This window comes from Ranitomeya variabilis, chromosome 1 (assembly GCF_051348905.1).
Source record: "Ranitomeya variabilis isolate aRanVar5 chromosome 1, aRanVar5.hap1, whole genome shotgun sequence".
NCBI lineage: Eukaryota > Metazoa > Chordata > Amphibia > Anura > Dendrobatidae > Ranitomeya > Ranitomeya variabilis.
The window spans coordinates 23,155,521-23,175,372 of record NC_135232.1 but is presented as its reverse complement, the minus strand read 5'-3'; the positions used below and the strand labels follow the sequence as shown (position 1 = coordinate 23,175,372).

Sequence of the window (19,852 nt, the reverse complement as noted above, 5' to 3'; positions counted from 1 at the left end):
TAGGAGGCTAGAAGCTGGCACAACACGATCGGCTCTGCTACATAGCAGCGATCATCAGATCGCTCCTATGTAGCTGAATTGTAGGTGTTCTATGAGCGCCGACCACAAGGTGGCATTCACAGCAGGCCGGCATCAGTAACCATAGAGGTCTCAAGGACCTCTATGGTTACTATTCTGACGCATCGCCGATCATGTGACGGGGGTCGGCGATGCGCTCATTTCCGGCCGGAAGCGCCGGTTAAGTGCCGCTGTCAGCGTTTGACAGCGGCATTTAACTAGTTAATAGCGGCGGGTGAATCGCGATTTCACCCGCCGCTATTGCGGGCACATGTCAGCTGTTCAAAACAGCTGACATGTCCCGGCTTTGATGCGGGCTCACCACCGGAGCCCTGCATCAAAGAGGGGCATCTGACCTCGGACGTACTATCCCGTCCGAGGTCAGAAAGGGGTTAAGTAGAATGAGGTGTACTCTGGTTGGAATTCAACTGGAATGGAATAGCTGTCAGATAATTAGAGAAGCTGATTTTTAGAAAACTGTGCAGTGGTCCCTTAATTTTTGCCATAGCTGTACTCTGTATGGTCTACCGGGTAAAGCATAAAAATGGCATAAAACCTGTGTGAGTTCTTTGATGTTAAATCAGGCTTGATTTAACCACTTACCGACATCTTGTACCAGGCACCAGTACGTTGTATGTCAGCTACCTGCCTTTGAGGTGGGCTCACATCCTGAGCCTGCATTTTCCCCCCAATTAATGACTGATTTAATTAGCCATCAAGTGCCTCCAACAGCTGCAGGTGGAGCAGTGATCGGCCCGTGGCTATTAACCAGTTATATCCCGCTGTCAATCTCTGACAGCAGAATTTAACATGCACCATCAGGTAGCGCTTCATTCCTCCCACCCGTCGGCGCATCCATGACATGACCACGGGGTATCAATAGGTTGTCTTGACAGTTGGGGGTCTGCTGATGACCCCTGTGCCTATCATTATGATCATGTTATAAACGTACCACCATTCTAAACATGAAAACGGCTTCCCTCTGTAAACGGTTTCATGTTTAGCGTTTTTCACCTTGTAAACATGAAGATGGCTTTTACCCCGTATGAATCTTCTGATGTTTAACTAGATATGATTTCACAGTAAAACATTTTCCACATTCCTGACATGAAAATGGCTTCTCTCTTGTGTGAATTTTTTGATGTCTAATAAGAATACTTTTACGATTAAAATATTTTCCACATTGTGAACATGAAAATGGCTTCTCCCCCGTGTGGCTTTTATGATGTCTAATGAGATATCGTTTCATGGTAAAACATTTTCCACATTCTGAACATAAAAATGGCTTCTCCCCTGTGTGAATTCTTTGATGTCCAAAAAAATTATGTTTCTGGATAAAACATTTCCCACATTCTGAGCATGAATATGGCTTTTCCCCTTGGTGGCTTCTTTGATGTCTAATCAAAACTGATTTTATAGTAAAACTTTTCCCACATTCTGAGCATGAATATGGCTTCTCTCCTGTATGAATTCTTTGATGTCCAATAAGACTATGCTTCTGGTTAAAACATTTCCCACATTCTGAACAAGAAAATGGTTTCTCCCCTGTGTGTCTTCTATGATGTCTAATCAGATGTGATTTCTGTTCAAAACATTTCCCACATTCTGAACATGAATATGGCTTTTCCTCTATGGGAACTTTTGGACGTTTGACACCCAGTCTGTAACTTGTATTTTGTTCTACAGCCTGTGATGAATCAGGAGATTGTATTATCTGATCCTGTTCAACAGATCCTTTTCGGATATGAGGGGTGGAGGGTATATCTTCAGTATTGCCATTTTTCTCACATCCATAATGAATGATACCACAATCATCTGCATTAACACGTGAAGATTTTGGATCTTCCTCTGAGCTTCCGGTACAGTGATCTGCAAAGAATAAAACTGATATTTTTTAGTAATATAACATGAACAATCGTACTGACATTATATGACATTACAATTGAGATATATAGCAAAATTAATTTTATAACTAACATTTTTGGTTGCAAAACGGATCACAATCTCAGAGCAGGGACCACTAGGTCACAATGTTATGAGAACAGTCTTTTTTGTTATGGTTTTCGACTTCTGTGTTGACGACATCTTCAGGTTTTAAATGTCTAATGTCGGTCACCGCTCTTTTCTCAGAAAATTGCCAGGTGGAGAATCATAAGTGAACCTGTATGTCAAAAGGTGTCCAGCTGACAAAATCCCTGTCATGTCTGCTACGTGTGCTTGTGCTTTAGCGGAGTATAGAAGAAGGGAGAAGTACTGTCAGGTACAAGTAAGCCTGCAGTTTTCTACTTTTTTCTTAATTTTAGTGTATCCACTCCTAAATTTAACGGCCTGCAGCTCCTTCTCGGACCATGGTGACTTGATGAATGAACGCTCTTGTAGGAAGATCGATTTTGTGCAAGCCTACATAGGTCCACCAGGGTCTTCTCTGAAGTTATATTGATTGTATCAAGCCATCGGGTTGCTGGTCTTCCTCTTCGCCTTCTATTCTTCCAACCATAGATTCCTTCTCAAGTGATTGCCCTCATCGTATGATGTGTCCAAAGTAGGCAAGTCGTAGCTTAGTGATTTTTTCTTCAAGTGACATGTCTGGCTTGAGATGTTCCAAAATTGATTTGTTTGTTCTTCTTGCCATCCAGGGTATTGATGACATCTTTCTCCAGCACCACATTTCGAAGGCGTTGATTCTTCTACTGTCTTGTTTCTTTATCATCCAGGTTTTCATATCCATATGTTACTATAGAAAAGACTAAACTATGTACGAGCCGTGTCTTCATCGTATCCAGTGTAATATTATGACTCAGTTTGTCCAGTAACTTCATTGTCGATTTGCCCATATCTGTACATTCCTTATACAGCCGGCTCATGCCTTTCCTTACAGCGCCAGGAGCTAGCTCCATTTGCTGCTGTTTAACTATTTAGATGCCACAACATTGGTTAAATCGTTCCAATCTCTGTGCACGTAGCAAAATCATGGAGTGCCGATGTGTTAACATGGAAGCCAGGTGCTGAATGAAGGTACTGTTTACATCATCTTTGTATGCCTTTTAATTTCTTTATATTCTGCTAATCCACTTAATTTATTTTTATAGCTTTTTTTTTATTAACAAAAATGATATATATATATACTATAGAAATACATTTGTATTTATGTAATAAAGGAGGGTGAGGCCTAAGGATCCAACACCCTTTATCAAGATGTGCAGAATTATTTGGCACCTTGATATCCTGAAGCAAATAAACAAAAAAAAGATTTAATGGACTCTGTCACAGTCAGTGCGGCGGGGACAGCTCGAGTACTGCATTCAGGGCATTCACAATTGCGATGTCGTAAACCCAGTGGGCTCCAAAGAATGCGCACACAGTAGATGAAGCTGGGAACGTACACCCACATTCAGTACGCATATTCTCTGAAAAAAGACCAAGAAAGCAAAAATTCTGCCGGGGTATGTAAACTTTTGAGCACAACTGTATATAGTCTATCAAAGCTACCAAACACTTGGCAGCTTATATAAAATGGGTAGTCCTACCCCTGCACGTTGCCACAGGGTTGGAAAAATCGTAGTTACTTACCGATAACGGTATTTCTCTGATCCCATGATGGCACCACGGAGAGAGGGGTCCGCCCCCAGGGACAAGAAACCTACAGGTGAAAAAGGGCGTACCTCTCTCCCACATCAGTTGGTTAACAGAGCCTTATACAGAACTTCAGCTGCAATTTGATATTTACACAAATTAAACTTAACAATTTTTTACTTAACAGAGGCACCGTGACTAAAGGTAACTAACTATACATTATAGTGTGCACACCTGTGTGTGAAAAGGGAGGGAATATACGGGTGCCATCATGGGATCAGAGAAATACCGTTATCGGTAAGTAACTACGATTTTCTCTATCCCCATGATGGCACCACGGAGAGATTTACATAGATTGTAATTTTTTAGGGAGGGACCACTGCCTCTAGAACCCTTCGACCAAAGGTGAGATCAGAGGAGGTCAAGTCTAAGCGGTAGTGTCTGAAAAATGTAGACTGGGAAGACCAAGTGGCCGCTCTACATATCTGTTGTATTGAAGCGCCCGCTCTTTCCGCCCAGGATGATGCCACTGCTCTGGTCGAGTGCGCTTTTATATTCTCCGGGATGGCCGTCCCGCTGGAAGAGTAGGATAGGGCGATGGCATCTCTTATCCACCTCGCTAGCGTAGCTTTTGACGCTTTCTGTCCCTTCCGTGGACCCTGGAAGCAGACAAACAGAGCCCTATCCTTCCTGCACTCTCTAGTGGCTGACAAGTATTGGAGTAGGCACCTCCTAACATCAAGGGTATGTAGTGTTTTTTCTCCCTCATTCTTGGGGTTGGGACAGAATGAGGGCAGGGAGACCTCTTGTGTCCTGTGAAATTGAGACGCGACTTTTGGGAGGTAAGCCGGGTCCGTTTTTAGAATGACTCTGTCCTCAAGAATTTGAGTGAAGGGAGGGCCCGCGGACAATGCTTGTATGTCACTAACGCGACGGGCTGAGGTTAGGGCCACTAAGAGTGTTGTTTTTAAAGATAGAATCTTTAGGGGTGCGTCTGCCAAGGGCTCAAAAGGAGATTTGGTTAGTGCATTTAGAACAAGGTTTAGATCCCATGGAGGGGCATTATGCAAAGGAACCGGTTTTAATCTACCCGAGGCTTTGATGAATCTCACGATCCATCGGTTTCTGGCTAGATCATAATTATATAGTGCTCCCAAGGCTGCTACCTGAACTTTTAGAGTACTCGTAGCTAGCCCTTTTTCCAAACCCTTTTGCAGGAATTCGAGAATCTTATCTATTGGGATTTCCCCCCCTGGGTCAACCCCTGATACAGACATGAATTTTTTCCACACTTTGCCGTATATTTTGGTGGTTACGGGTTTCCTACTCTGTAGTAATGTGGACACCAGGTTGGATGAAAAACCCTTTGCTGCTTAATAGCTTCCTTTCAAAAGCCAGGCTGTCATATGTAGGCTTTTCACATTGGGGTGACACACTGGGCCCTGGAATAACAGATTTTGCGTGTCTGGTAGAACCCACGGACTGTCTAAGGACATCTTTCTCAGCCAAGAAAACCATATCCTGCGAGGCCAGAATGGAGCTATGATTATCACTGTTGCTCCCTCCTCCCGAATTTTCCTCAAGACTAGGGGAATGAGGGATATTGGAGGGAACGCGTAGGAGAGGCGATAGTTCCAGGGGACTGTGAGAGCGTCCAGAGCTACTGGCCCTCCCCGGGGGTCGATTGAGCAGAACTTCCTCACTTTCCGATTCTGAAAGTCCGCAAATAGGTCTATTTCTGGCTCTCCCCAACGTTTCACTATTTGGTTGAATACCGACTGTTTCAGCTCCCACTCCCCCTGTCTCAAGCGTGTTCTGCTGAGGAAGTCTGCGGTCTGGTTTTCTGAACCCTTTATGTAAAGGGCTGTTAGGGACTTCAGATTGTGTTCTGCAATGTAGAAGATAGACCGGGTTTCTTCCATCAGTGTTTGTGACCTGGTGCCCCCTTGGTGGTTTAGGTATGCTACCACTACCTGATTGTCCGAAAAGACTTTTACGTGGTGGGAGCGGATGATGTTTTGGAAGTGTATTAGGGCGAGTTTTACCGCTAGCAGTTCTTTCATATTTGATGAGGTTAGCTCCTGATTTTTGTTCCAGTTCCCTTGTGTCACCTGACCGTCTATATGAGCACCCCACCCCCAGGGGCTTGCATCGGTCGTTAGGATTTTCTCTGTTGGTAGTGACCAGGGGACCCCCTTGGTAAGATTTATCGGATCTGCCCACCACTGTAGGGAGTGTATCGTAGTTGGTGATATGCTTAACCGCCCGTCTAAATTTCCTCCCAGACACAGGCTTGAACTTAAAGTCTCCCATTGTAAGTCTCGGGAATGGCATTGTGCCCACTGCACTGCCGGGATACAGGATGTCATGGAGCCCAGCAGGGACATGGCTTTCCTGAGTGTGGTGACTGGGGATGATGACAACTGTACCGCTGCCTGTGTCATCTTTTGAATCTTCCCCTGAGGAAGATAACACGTTTGTGTGGTCGAGTCGAGGACTATCCCCAAGTACTCCTGTACCTGTGATGGGACTACTTTGGATTTGGTAAGGTTCAACAGCCAACCTAGGCTTGACAGAGAAGTCATAACCAAATCCAACTGCTGTTTGCAGTGATGGAATGATGTCCCTGCCACAAGGAGGTCGTCCAGGTATGGGACTATCAGGATATTCTGCTCTCGTATATGAGCCATCACTTCCGACATTAGTTTCGTGAATACCCGGGGTGCGATAGCTAACCCAAAAGGGAGGGCCCGAAACTGATAATGTTTCACCTCCCCCTGGATATTCACTGCCAGCCGGAGGTACTTTTGATGATCCTTGTGGATCGGTACATGATAGTATGCATCTCGTAGGTCTAGAACAGTCATGAAACACCTGGGAAAGAGTATTTTTACGCAAGATTTTATTGTCTCCATTTTGAAGTGTGGGATCTCGAGAAAACTGTTTAACTTTTTGAGATTTATTATTGTCCTGTATGATCCATCTGGCTTCTTTCGGAGGAAGAGGGGAGAGTAGAAGCCCATGCCTCTTTCCTGGTGAGGGACTTCCTGTAGGACTTCCTTCTGGACTAGGCCTAGAATCTCTTCCTGAAGAGCCGACTGTTCTTGAGACTGTCTCTGTGGTGTCACCATGAAGAGGTTGTTGGGGGGAATGCGGAACTTTAGCTTGAGCCCTTCTCGTACTATGCCTAGTATCCAGGGGCTGCTTGAAATTTTTTCCCAGGCTGGGAGGAACTCTGTTAGTCTCCCGCCAACCTGGGGGACACCTTCATTGAGTTTTCTTGTTGTCGGGAGTGGGTTTGTTGAATAGGAACCCTCTGGTTTTATTTCTTTTTTCCTCCCATGTTTCTTTGTTCCCTTTCGGAGGTTTTCTCCGCATAAATTTTTTATTCCGAAAGGAACGTCTGTATGATTGGTTGGGGAAACCAGGGAAAGACTTTTTCTTGTCCTCGGCTTTCTCGAGGATGTCATCTAGCGTTGTGCCGAACAAGAATTCCCCCTCACAGGGTATTGAACATAGTTTTGTCTTTGTCTGAAGGTCCCCTGGCCAACATTTTAGCCACAGGGCACGTCTTGCGGCGTTCGAAAAGGCGGCAGCCCTGGCTGCTAGTCTGGCTGAGTCTACAGATGCATCCGCCAAAAAGGCTGCTGCACCTTTCATTACGGACACTGATTTTTGAATCGTGTCTCTCGAGACTTTTCCTTTTAATTGGGAATCCAAGTGCTCAAGCCACACCATTAGCGCGCGAGCTGTGCAGGTGGCCGCGACCGCTGGTTTAAGTCCGCCTCCTGCCGCTTCCCAAGAGTTTTTTAGAAAAACCTCGGCTTTTTTGTCCATCGGATCTTTTAAGGTACCCATGTCCTCAAAAGGTAGGGCAAACTTTTTTGAGGCCTTTGCTATGGCCACATCTAATTTTGGTGCCTTACTCCAGGATGAGCAGGCTGGGTCATCAAACGGGTATTTTCTTTTGGGGGTGAGGAGAGCTTTTTTGTCTGGTTTTTTCCACTCTCTTTTAATTAGAGAGTGAATTTTCTCATTTACTGGAAATGCTCTTTTTCTTTTTTGTTCCAGACCGCTGAACATTATGTCCTGCGCTGTTTTTTTAGGTCGCTCCTCCACTAGACCCATTGTTGCTCTGACCGCTTTCACTAAAGCGTCTGTTTCCTCGATAGGGAAGCAACTGCGCCCCCCCTCAGAGGATACTGAAGAGGTGTCAGAATCTGACGAATTATTCGAGTCAGATAGTTCACTCTCTGACTCGTCCGCACTGGATACGGGGGACTCAGGTGTTTTCTTATGTTTTTTCTTTGTGGCTTTAATGCCTTTAATGGCACTTTCCACCTGGCTTTTTATTAGTGACTTTAATTCGGATGCAAATGATGGGGTTTCCTCCTGAATCGTCTTTTTTATACAGACGCTGCATAGTCTCTTGACCCAGGAGGAAGGCAGCTCGTCTGAACATATGGCACATTCTCTGTGCTTAGTTTTGGCTGTACTTTTCCTCCCCTAGAACAGAAAGAGCCCTACATTAAAGTCAGCACTTTCACGTAGATCACTCACCCCCTGTGGATCAGAGATACCGTCTCAGGCCTGGTGACTGTATCCGCTGGAATCGTCGCCGGCCGTGTGGTTTTTGCAGACCCCCGACTGCGTTGAGACTCTGATCGTCCGCTGCTGCTGCGCTGTACAGAGGACGAGTTTCCTTTGCGCTGCTGCTGTGGGTGCAGACGCCGCTGCACTTGTGCCTGCTCAGGAGATCGCTGGACGGCTTCCTGCATAACCTGCTGCTCGCTTTCGCTCATGGTGGCCTCCGCACTGTAAGGTGCACTTGGAGTTTGAATTTGCCACCATTTTCCCTGTGCTGGCGTTGCTTTTATGCATTAGTGCCGGCGAAACCGGAAGTGACTGTTTGCGCATGCGCCCGCCCAACTTCCGGTTCTCTGCCAGCTTCACATGAGGGAATGAATGTACTGGGACGCCGGCGCGCGCGCAGTGGCGCTGCGTTTTCGCGATGATGGCGCCGGTGAGCGCACCAGCGCTCCATTACCGACGCCCACACCGATTTACCGGTAATTACGCCGGTGTCCTCTGGCCCGTCTTACTTGGCCTTTTATGGAAAGATAGCCGCCGCTACCTCCATATTATCATTAAGAGTCCTCCGGTGACCGCCGTCACCTGCTCCTTACCCCCCCTCTCTTTTTTTTTTTTTTTTTTTCATGGAAGGCAGACTGGATCCTTTCACTGCCTTCCTCCACTCACCCATGAGGCCCGCCGACCCCTGTGGTGGTGCTTCAGGAAAGGGAGAAAAAAGAGAGGAAAAAAACCGCTTGATCCAGCCGTAACAGGGCGCCCCCTGTTAGAAAGTCGACTGCATCAGCCCCTGGAACTCCACGAAGAATCCTTCAGGTACGTGCTGTAGGTTCCCCGTCAGGGACAGGAAACCAACTGATGTGGGAGAGAGGTACGCCCTTTTTCACCTGTAGGTTTCCTGTCCCTGGGGGCGGACCCCTCTCTCCGTGGTGCCATCATGGGGATAGAGAAAGAGGTGGCAGATCTTATACACCTGATGTGGTACTACCCTCATATTGTAGACTTTAGGAAAGGGGTCACTCATAGCTATCCTCAATGAGATCATACAAGCGCCTGCTCTCCTCTGTCCTAAGGTGTGTTTATTCGGTACCATTGATGAGGAGACCTGGCCTCACTAACCTCGCACTATTCTCGTAATAATATTTATCCTGTCCCATGGGTCTCACAGGGGGTAGAGAAAGTCCCCTCCATTATCTAACCACCCAGAGCCCACGGCAGCATCTTAGGCGTAAAGACTAAGATCAGAGCTATCTCCACTCCCATCATTATGGAGGAGACCGGCTGTCAGTTACGGGTATTTGGGGGGACGTCTCCATGTTCTGGATTCTATCACCACACACTGATATCAGATTAATAGGAGCTGATGATTTCTGAGGCCAAAATCGGACAAATACTCTCCCTTCATAAGAACTGACATTAGATGATGAGGAAATCGGCCGCTCACATAAGTAAAATTCATCTCCAGCTGTAGATTATCATCTTAATATATATACTTACCTTGTAATGTCTTCACATCCTGTTCAGTCCAGATGTGTCCGGATCCCAGAAACACACACACTGTATACGCCACACACACACTGTATACGCCGTATGCAAAACACACACACTGTATACGCCACACACACACTGTATACGCCGTATGCAAAACACACACACTGTATACGCCATACACACACTGTATACGCCGTATGCAAAACACACACACTGTATACGCCGTATGCAAAACACACACTGTATACGCCGTACGCACCACACACACACTGTATATGCTGTACACGCCACACACACACTATGCGCCGTACGCACCACACACACTCACTGTATACGCCACACACACTGTATACGCCATACGCACCACAGACACACTGTATAACGCCGTGCGCACCACACTGTATACGCCGTACACACCACACACTGTGTAGGCTGTACACACCACACACACACTGTATAAGCCGTACACACCACTCACACACTGTATACGCCGTACACACCACACACACACACTGTATACACCATACGCACTACACACACACTGTATACGCCGTACGCAGCCTCTTGCGTGGTACCACCAGCAGAACACTGTTGCGAACACGTCGCCGCCGGGATCAGCCGAATAATTTACTAACCGCCGCCATCTTTAAACAGGAGGAGCGCATGCACAGTGTTAATGTGACCGCCGCTATCTGTCTGCACAAAGATGGCGGCAGTCTGATTTACTGCGCCAGAGTGAATTACGCACAGGTGCAGTGAATCATTCGGCTGATCCAGGTGGCAGATGCGCGATGTGTCTACAGGCAGAGAAAGCCCGTCACATTAAAGGGGTTTTCCCACAAACGAAAGTTCATTTTAAAAATTGTCTGTGTCTGACCGTATACAGAACATACCACATCTCCTGGGCAGGGGAGGAAGCAAAAGACAATCCTGACATCACAGCAGGGGATCACACAGGATTTCTTTTGTCAGGTAAAATATTTCATTGACTGTTTTTAAACAATATTTTACCTCAGAAAATGTATCCTCAGCGATCTCCTGCTGTAATGTCAGTATTGGATGGGGGAGAGAGAAAGGGCACAGGGATGAGAGAGACAGAGAACAGGGGGAGACAGCTCAAACGGGACAGCACATGAGGGGAGAACACAGCACAGGAAGGAGAGAGACAGCAGACAAGGGGGAGAGCACATGGGGTAGACAGGACAAAGAAGAAAGCACAGATGGGAGAAGTCAGCACATGGGGAAAGAGATAGTGGATAGGTGGGTGAGCACATGGGGGAGAGATTCTTAATGCTGCAAAGCCTGCTGCCATTGTGACATTACCGCCCTCCCGATGCGGTAGCACCAGGCCTCCATCTAGTATATATTATAAATGACGACCTGTGACCTCACATATAACAGGAGCACATCATTATCAATTCACATTGTGCTGAAAGTGAATATTAATCTAAAGACCCTCACCTGGGCAGTGATCTGTAGGGGTCTCCTCCTTACACCGCTGATCGCTCCTCACATTAGGGGTCTCTTCTTTACACCGCTGATCGCTCCTCACATTAGGGGTCTCTTCTTTACACCGCTGATCGCCCCTCACATTAGGGGTTTCCTCTTTACACTGCTGATCTCCCCTCACATTAGGGGTCTCTTCTTTACACCGCTGATCGCCCCTCACATTAGGGGTCTCCTTTTTACACCGCTGATCGCCCCTCACATTAGGGGTTTCCTCTTTACACTGCTGATCTCCCCTCACATTAGGGGTCTCTTCTTTACACCGCTGATCGCCCCTCACATTAGGGGTCTCCTTTTTACACCGCTGATCGCCCCTCACATTAGGGGTCTTCTCTTTACACCGCTGATCGCCCCTCACATTAGGGGTCTCCTCTTTACACCGCTGATCGCCCCTCACATTAGGGGTCTCCTCTTTACACCGCTGATCTCTCCTCACATTTCTCTCTTGACCATTAATATTGTTTAGATCTTTGTCCGGATCCAACACCTGCAAAACAAATATTGTAAAAGTCCCCAATAATCGGAGAAGTCCCCAGGAATAATGGTGAGAAGATCCGGACATGTGATGTCTGTGGTCAGCTGTGATCCTGCCGTCTCCACCGCTCTCATTACACAAGTATAAACCATATAATACTGGAGGGGAAAACAAGACTGAGCACAAGGACGTCACAGCCATCTACACATCATAGGGAGATCTCCACCTACCTGATGGTCCTGTGGAGGAGGAGGAGGAGCGGGACATCTCTCTGGGGTTGTCCTCTTACAGGAGAGAACTGAGGAGACACACACAGGACTGACATCATTATTACATACAGAGAATTATAGGCCGTGTGTATTTAGTCCTGTCTATTACCTGGTGATGTGCGGGGCCGGTGCTCCTCCATCATCACCTCCTGGTACCGATCCTTGTGTCCTTCTAGATACTCCCACTCCTCCATGGAGAAATAGACGGTGACGTCCTGACACCTTATAGGAACCTGACACACACAATGATACCGTCATCACCCAGAATCCCCCAGTGCTGTCCTGTATAATGTCCCAGCATTCCCAGCAGAGTCACCTCTCCAGTCAGCAGCTCAGTCATCTGGTTGGTGAGTTCTAGGATCTTCTGGTTATTGATGTCCTCATGTATCCGGGGGTGAGGTGAAGGCCATGGGATTGGACTCAGGGTTCCTCCCCGTCCTTCAGACACAGGGGCCTGACAGTGATCACTAGATGTCTTCACTACTGTGTAATCCTGAGTGTGGAGACATTAATAATATCACTACAGACATCTCCAGAGTCCATCACCTCTCCGGTCATATCACCTGTTATTCCCATAGATAATGAGGTCATGTGATGACATCAGAGCCTCTCACCTCTCCGGTCATATCCCCTGTTATTCCCATAGATAATGACATCATGTGATGACATCAGAGCCTCTCACCTCTCCGGTTATATCCCGTTATTCCCATAGATAATGAGGTGATGTGATGACATCAGAGCCTCTCACCTCTCCGGTTATATCCCGTTATTCCCATAGATAATGAGGTCATGTGATGACATCAGAGCCTCTCACCTCTCCGGTCATATCCCCTGTTATTCCCATAGATAATGAGGTCATGTGATGACATCAGAGCCTCTCACCTCTCCGGTAAGATGGAAGATGATCTCCAGGGTGAGGTTTATTATCCTCTCCACCATTTTGCCTCTGTCCTTATTCATCCCTGACACATTGATCAGGAAGATTCCCGCAGAGACGTTATCAGCAGAGGATCCTTTATTATAAGAACCTGAATGGAAAAGATGAAATGATAAAAACAACATAAACTTCATAGTAAACAATATGAAGAAACATTTAGACTAACCTTCATTTTAACTCTACCATGATTTCTTGCACTGCAGACAGCAGTCCTGTTTAACATTAGTGTGGCTGGGATTTGTGGTGCCGCCCAGCAGGGATTCTGTGTCTTTCTGCAGAGTGCTGGTATCAGTTGTACTCCACTCTATGCTGGGAGTCTTGGGTGGGAACACATGCTGCTTCTGGATGCATGTCCAATCTCTTGGCTGGTTGGAGAACTACAAGTTGCAGTGATTCCAAACGAGGCAGCGGAGCGGGGGTGGAAGATAAGCGCATAGCTAAACACAATATCATAGTGTAAAATAAGAGCTTAGTTTGGCGTTTTCCTCCCTTTATCTGCACAGTTTATCCCCATTAGTTTGTGCTCCATGGTCGATGCTCCCGGGTGCGTCTTGTGAGATGTCTCCAGGCCTTGAAGAGCTGTTTCAGGGTGAATATACCTGCGCCCGATGTCAGCGAGTTACATGTTCGGAAGCCGAGATAATGGATCTAAATCTGCAGCTGGAACACTGAGGAGCATTGAAGACCTGGAGAGGAGTTTAGAGCTCACTGAGCCCAGAACCGGGATCACTGCAGCGGGTCCAGAACCGGGATCACTGCAGCGGGCCCAGGACCGGGATCACTGCAGCGGGCCCAGAACCGGGATCACTGCAGCGGGCCCAGAACCGGGATCACTGCAGCGGGACCGCGATCTATATTTAGGTTGATATACAGAATCATCTGCCGCCGAGACCGTGAATGCTGAACGGTGTGTTGTGTGCCGGGTGCTTGGGCTCGGCATATTGCGGATCGGATAGACAGATTGCTGGGTGGGGCTGGAGAAAACCCAGCGGTCATGGTGCACATCGGTACCAATAACAAAGTCAGAGGGAGGTGGAAGATCCTTAGAAACGATTACAGGGAACTAGGAGAGAAGCTGAAGGTGGTGGTGCTTTCAGAAATACTGCCGATGCCACGAGCATCAATAGAAAGGTGGCGGGTGATAAAGAAGTGGTGCAGAAATTGGTGCAGGAAGGAAGGGTTTGGGTTCATGAAGAACTGGGTCGACTTTTCTGTCGGCTACAGGCTCTACGGTAGGGATGGGCTATACCGGGGGGGAATAAGATGGTCAGACAGAAGGATGAGCTTTTAGACAGGGATCTGGGGCAGGGAGGGTAGTTGTGCTACTAAGGGGATAGAGTACACAGAGAGAGGGAGACAGTAGGTTCAATGAGGATTTCGGGGGGCTGGGACATGCAAGGAGCATAGGAAGGTGAGGAGGAGTAATAAATGTGCTAATAGTATTAGATATCTGCTGGCAAATGCACAAGTCTAGCAAACAAAATGAATGAATTGGAGACACTTATGTTGGCCACAGAATACGATGTGGTGGGCATCACGGAAACCTGAGTGGATGACAAACATAGAGGGTTACACTACATTTAGAAAGGACAGAAGAGGTGGAGGAGGGGTGTGCATCCAAGATCTGTGCTCAGTGACGCCACTGGGGGGCGCTGTGACAATGTAGAGTCACTATGGGTAAATGTACATGGGGGTGGTAATAATGGAAGCTGCTAATTGGAGTCTGCTACAAGCCTCCTAATATAGAGGAACAGGGAGAAGAGGAAACGCTGCAACAAAATTACAAAAGGCAGCAAATAATAATAGGATCCTTATTATGGGGGATGGTAACTATCCAGACATTCCATGGGACACAGAAGCTTCTGGTAAGTTCTTATCCGCAGCTCAGGACAATGACTTCTCTCAGCTGGTAGATGAATCCACCAGGGGAGGTAATCTGCTGGATCTGGTCCAGTCACATAGACCAGGGGAGGTAATCTGCTGGATCTGGTCACATAGACCAGGGGAGGTAATCTGCTGGATGTGGTCCTGTCACATAGACCAGGGGAAGTAATCTGCTGGATCTGGTCACATAGACCAGGGGAGGTAATCTGCGGGATCTGGTCCTGTCACATAGACCAGGGGAGGTAATCTGCTGGATGTGGTCCGGTCACATAGACCAGGGGAGGTAATCAGCTGGATCTGGTCCAGTCACATAGACCAGGGGAGGTAATCTGCTGGATGTGGTCCTGTCACATAGACCAGGGGAAGTAATCTGCTGGATGTGGTCCTGTCACATAGACCAGGGGAAGTAATCTGCTGGATCTGGTCACATAGACCAGGGGAGGTAATCTGCGGGATCTGGTCCTGTCACATAGACCAGGGGAGGTAATCTGCTGGATGTGGTCCGGTCACATAGACCAGGGGAGGTAATCTGCTGGATGTGGTCCGGTCACATAGACCAGGGGAGGTAATCTGCTGGATGTGGTCCTGTCACATAGACCAGGGGAAGTAATCTGCTGGATCTGGTCACATAGACCAGGGGAGGTAATCAGCTGGATCTGGTCCCGTCACATAGACCAGGGGAGGTAATCTGCTGGATCTGGTCCGGTCACATAGACCAGGGGAAGTAATCTGCTGGATCTGGTCACATAGACCAGGGGAGGTAATCTGCGGGATCTGGTCCGGTCACATAGACCAGGGGAGGTAATTTGCTAGATCTGGTCCTGTCACATAGACCAGGGGAGGTAATCTGCTGGATCTGGTCCTGTCACATAGACCAGGGGAGGTAATCTGCTGGATCTGGTCCGGTCACATAGACCAGGGGAGGTAATCTGCTGGATCTGGTCCTGTCACATAGACCAGGGGAGGTAATCTGCTGGATCTGGTCACATAGACCAGGGGAGGTAATCTGCTGGATCTGGTCACATAGACCAGGGGAGGTAATCTGCTGGATCTGGTCACATAGACCAGGGGAGGTAATCAGCTGGATGTGGTCCTGTCACATAGACCAGGGGAGGTAATCTGCTGGATGTGGTCCTGTCACATAGACCAGGGGAGGTAATCTGCTGGATCTGGTCCGGTCACATAGACCAGGGGAGGTAATCTGCTGGATCTGGTCCCGTCACATAGACCAGGGGAAGTAATCTGCTGGATCTGGTCCGGTCACATAGACCAGGGGAAGTAATCTGCTGGATCTGGTCACATAGACCAGGGGAGGTAATCTGCGGGATCTGGTCCGGTCACATAGACCAGGGGAGGTAATCTGCTGGATCTGGTCCTGTCACATAGACCAGGGGAGGTAATCTGCTGGATCTGGTCCGGTCACATAGACCAGGGGAGGTAATCTGCTGGATGTGGTCCTGTCACATAGACCAGGGGAGGTAATCTGCTGGATCTGGTCCGGTCACATAGACCAGGGGAAGTAATCTGCTGGATCTGGTCACATAGACCAGGGGAGGTAATCTGCGGGATCTGGTCCGGTCACATAGACCAGGGGAGGTAATCTGCTGGATCTGGTCCGGTCACATAGACCAGGGGAGGTAATCTGCTGGATCTGGTCCGGTCACATAGACCAGGGGAGGTAATCTGCTGGATCTGGTCCCGTCACATAGACCAGGGGAAGTAATCTGCTGGATCTGGTCACATAGACCAGGGGAGGTAATCTGCAGGATCTGGTCCGGTCACATAGACCAGGGGAGGTAATCTGCGGGATCTGGTCCGGTCACATAGACCAGGGGAGGTAATCTGCGGGATCTGGTCCGGTCACATAGACCAGGGGAAGTAATCTGCTGGATCTGGTCACATAGACCAGGGGAGGTAATCTGCTGGATCTGGTCCTGTCACATAGACCAGGGGAGGTAATTTGCTAGATCTGGTCCGGTCATATAGACCAGGGGAAGTAATCTGCTGGATCTGGTCCTGTCACATAGACCAGGGGAGGTAATTTGCTAGATCTGGTCCGGTCATATAGACCAGGGGAAGTAATCTGCTGGATCTGGTCACATAGACCAGGGGAGGTAATCTGCGGGATCTGGTCCGGTCACATAGACCAGGGGAAGTAATCTGCTGGATCTGGTCACATAGACCAGGGGAGGTAATCTGCTGGATCTGGTCCTGTCACATAGACCAGGGGAGGTAATTTGCTAGATCTGGTCCGGTCATATAGACCAGGGGAAGTAATCTGCTGGATCTGGTCCTGTCACATAGACCAGGGGAGGTAATTTGCTAGATCTGGTCCGGTCATATAGACCAGGGGAAGTAATCTGCTGGATCTGGTCACATAGACCAGGGGAGGTAATCTGCGGGATATGGTCCGGTCACATAGACCAGGGGAGGTAATTTGCTAGATCTGGTCCGGTCATATAGACCAGATACAATCTCAGATCTCCAGGTCCGTAGGCATTTGGGATCCAGTGACCATAATATGGGAAATTTCAGACGTTCAAAGATGACATGCCAAAACCTGGAACTTAGGGGAAGAACTTAACTGTGTAGACCGGGACCATCTACTGTAACTGGGGACCGGCCATAAAGGGGGCATTTTTAAAGGGGTTGTCCGGTCTTAACTGATAAATCTGCAGTTACTCCGAGAGATTCCCCCTCTCCCCGCGGATCCGGCAGTTCCTGAGCTGGGAATGGCGGTGTTATATGTGTCATAGTCCCGGCCAGAACCCGGCCAGTAGGCGGCCGCGTCATTGGACCTCGCTCAGGACAAGTGTACGGCCCGAGGCCCCGGCCACTAGTCAGGTCCTGGGCGGACGTATAATGGACACATCGCAGACATTCCCGGCCCAGACACCGGTGACCCCCGCAGCGCACAGCCGTGTTGTGGCGGTCGTAGAACACTGACCCCGCAGCCTCAGGGACCAGAACAGATTATTCCCCGATGCTGAAGACCCTCGTTAGCCCCCGAGCATGAGACCACCTTATCCGAGCACGTTCACCCATCACTACTAAGGGGGGGCTCATTACAGATGGGGGATTCTGGGAGCTAAACATAAAAGGGGTCTCTACAGTCAGACGGTGGAATCCCACAGAAAGGACGCGATCACCAGCGACCGCTGCAGCCCATCACATACAGTCAGCACCGGTCATGTGACGTCAGATGTAACAACCACAACTCATCCCGTCATCACCGCCCGAACCAGAGCCGGAAGAAAGGGTTAATATCCCCGAGAGAGCGCAACACACCTCCACCTGCAGAGCGGCCCCGCCGTGTGAGGATAGGACCTGTGTGACGTCACCGTCATGTGATCAGTCACATGGGGCGGAGCTTCAGGTTTCTCGGTGTCTGCAGGACTCTGCTGTGCCGGGTTCACAGGTCCTTTCCTCAGTCTCACGGCGGTGCCGCTCTGCAGGAGGAGGTATGGGTGTGTGCGCTCAGGATTATGGGGATTATTAACCCCTTGAGGACCGGACTGGTTTTAAGGTGAAAGATGAAGGTTTTCATCTCGGAATGAGTTGCAGTTGTTATCTAGTGATGACCGTGCTCTGATGCGGGGCCGCTGTGCTCGGGGGCTAATGGCGGAGCTTCGGATAATGTGTTCCGGTCCCCGCGGCTGCAGGTCTCAGACTGTTCAACAGCACATTTGCCCCAGGATGTGTTTTTTCCCATAGACTTGTATTAGCGACGTATGGCCCCACGTTTCGTCCGTCGTGCACTGGATCCAACGGAATTTGGCGACACGTCGTCTGGAAAAACGTTTAATGTAAGGAATCTTTCCAACTTGCGTCGGTACGAGTCCGTCGCTAAGCGTTGGCGCAACGTACGTTGTGTAAATTCGGCACAACGTGGGCAGCGGATGCAGTTTTTCAACGCATCCGCCGCCCATTGTAAAGTCCCGGGGAGGAGGGGGCGGAGTTCCAGCCGCACATGCGCGGTAGGAAATGGCGGACCCGACGTACGAAAAAACGTTGCCTTGAACGTGTTTTTCATGCCGACGGTCCGCCAAAACACGACGCATCCAGTGCACGACGGACGCGACATATGGCCATACGTCGTGATCCTTCGGCTATGGGAAAAAACCGCATCCTGCGGGCACATTTGCAGGATCCGCTTTTTCCCCAAAACGACGCATTGCGATGGTTGCCAAACGACGCAAGTGTGAAAGTAGCCTAACGTTTTTTTTCTGCGCTGGAAAAACTTGTGACGACGCCTCCTGCGGCATACGTCGTTGGCTAGAATGGAAGCCTATGGACGCAGGATCCGTCATGGCACGTCGTATGACGGAATCCAAGGCTGGAATATGGAATACGTCTTTACACTGAGCATGCTCCAAATTGTAGCCAATTGGCCAGACAGCCCCAAATCTATATAAACCTGGCCTGTGGCTTCACTACTCAATATGCCAGCCAGCAGCCAGCCAGCGTCCTGCCAGCCAGCGTCCAGCCAGAGGCCTGCCAGCCAGCGTCCTGCCAGCCAGCGTCCTGCCAGCCAGCGTCCAGCCAGAGGCCTGCCAGCCAGCGTCCAGCCAGAGGCCTGCCAGCCAGCGTCCAGCCAGAGGCCTGCCAGCCAGCGTCCAGCCAGAGGCCTGCCAGCCAGCGTCCAGCCAGAGGCCTGCCAGCCAGCGTCCAGCCAGCGTCCTGCCAGCCAGCGTCCAGCCAGAGGCCTGCCAGCCAGAGGCCTGCCAGCCAGCGTCCAGCCAGAGGCCTGCCAGCCAGCGTCCAGCCAGCGTCCTGCCAGCCAGCGTCCAGCCAGAGGCCTGCCAGCCAGCGTCCAGCCAGAGGCCTGCCAGAGGCCTGCCAGCCAGCGTCCAGCCAGAGGCCTGCCAGCCAGCGTCCAGCCAGAGGCCTGCCAGCCAGCGTCCTGCCAGCGTCCTGCCAGCCAGCGTCCTGCCAGCCAGCGTCCTGCCAGCCAGAGGCCTGCCAGCCAGAGGCCTGCCAGCCAGCGTCCAGCCAGCGTCCTGCCAGCCAGCGTCCAGCCAGAGGCCTGCCAGCCAGCGTCCAGCCAGAGGCCTGCCAGCCAGCGTCCTG

At 49.4% G+C, this 19,852-nt stretch overlaps 2 protein-coding genes across 2 annotated transcripts in view; one reads left to right on the top strand and one right to left on the bottom strand.

The window, feature by feature from the left end:
- The window catches only part of LOC143802525 (uncharacterized), a 203,578-nt gene that overhangs the window by 124,048 nt on the left and 59,678 nt on the right, over nt 1-19,852 (top strand). The gene's annotated exons all lie outside the window — the stretch shown is intronic.
- LOC143793603 (uncharacterized) lies at nt 1,057-14,861 on the bottom strand. Its single transcript, XM_077280668.1, has 5 exons — nt 13,082-14,861; nt 12,844-12,989; nt 12,214-12,454; nt 11,173-11,868; nt 1,057-1,926 (listed from the first exon to the last, which is right to left on the bottom strand). Exons 1-5 carry the CDS (start codon nt 13,119-13,121, stop codon nt 1,094-1,096), a joined length of 1,956 nt encoding a protein of 651 aa, XP_077136783.1. The 5' UTR covers nt 13,122-14,861; the 3' UTR covers nt 1,057-1,093.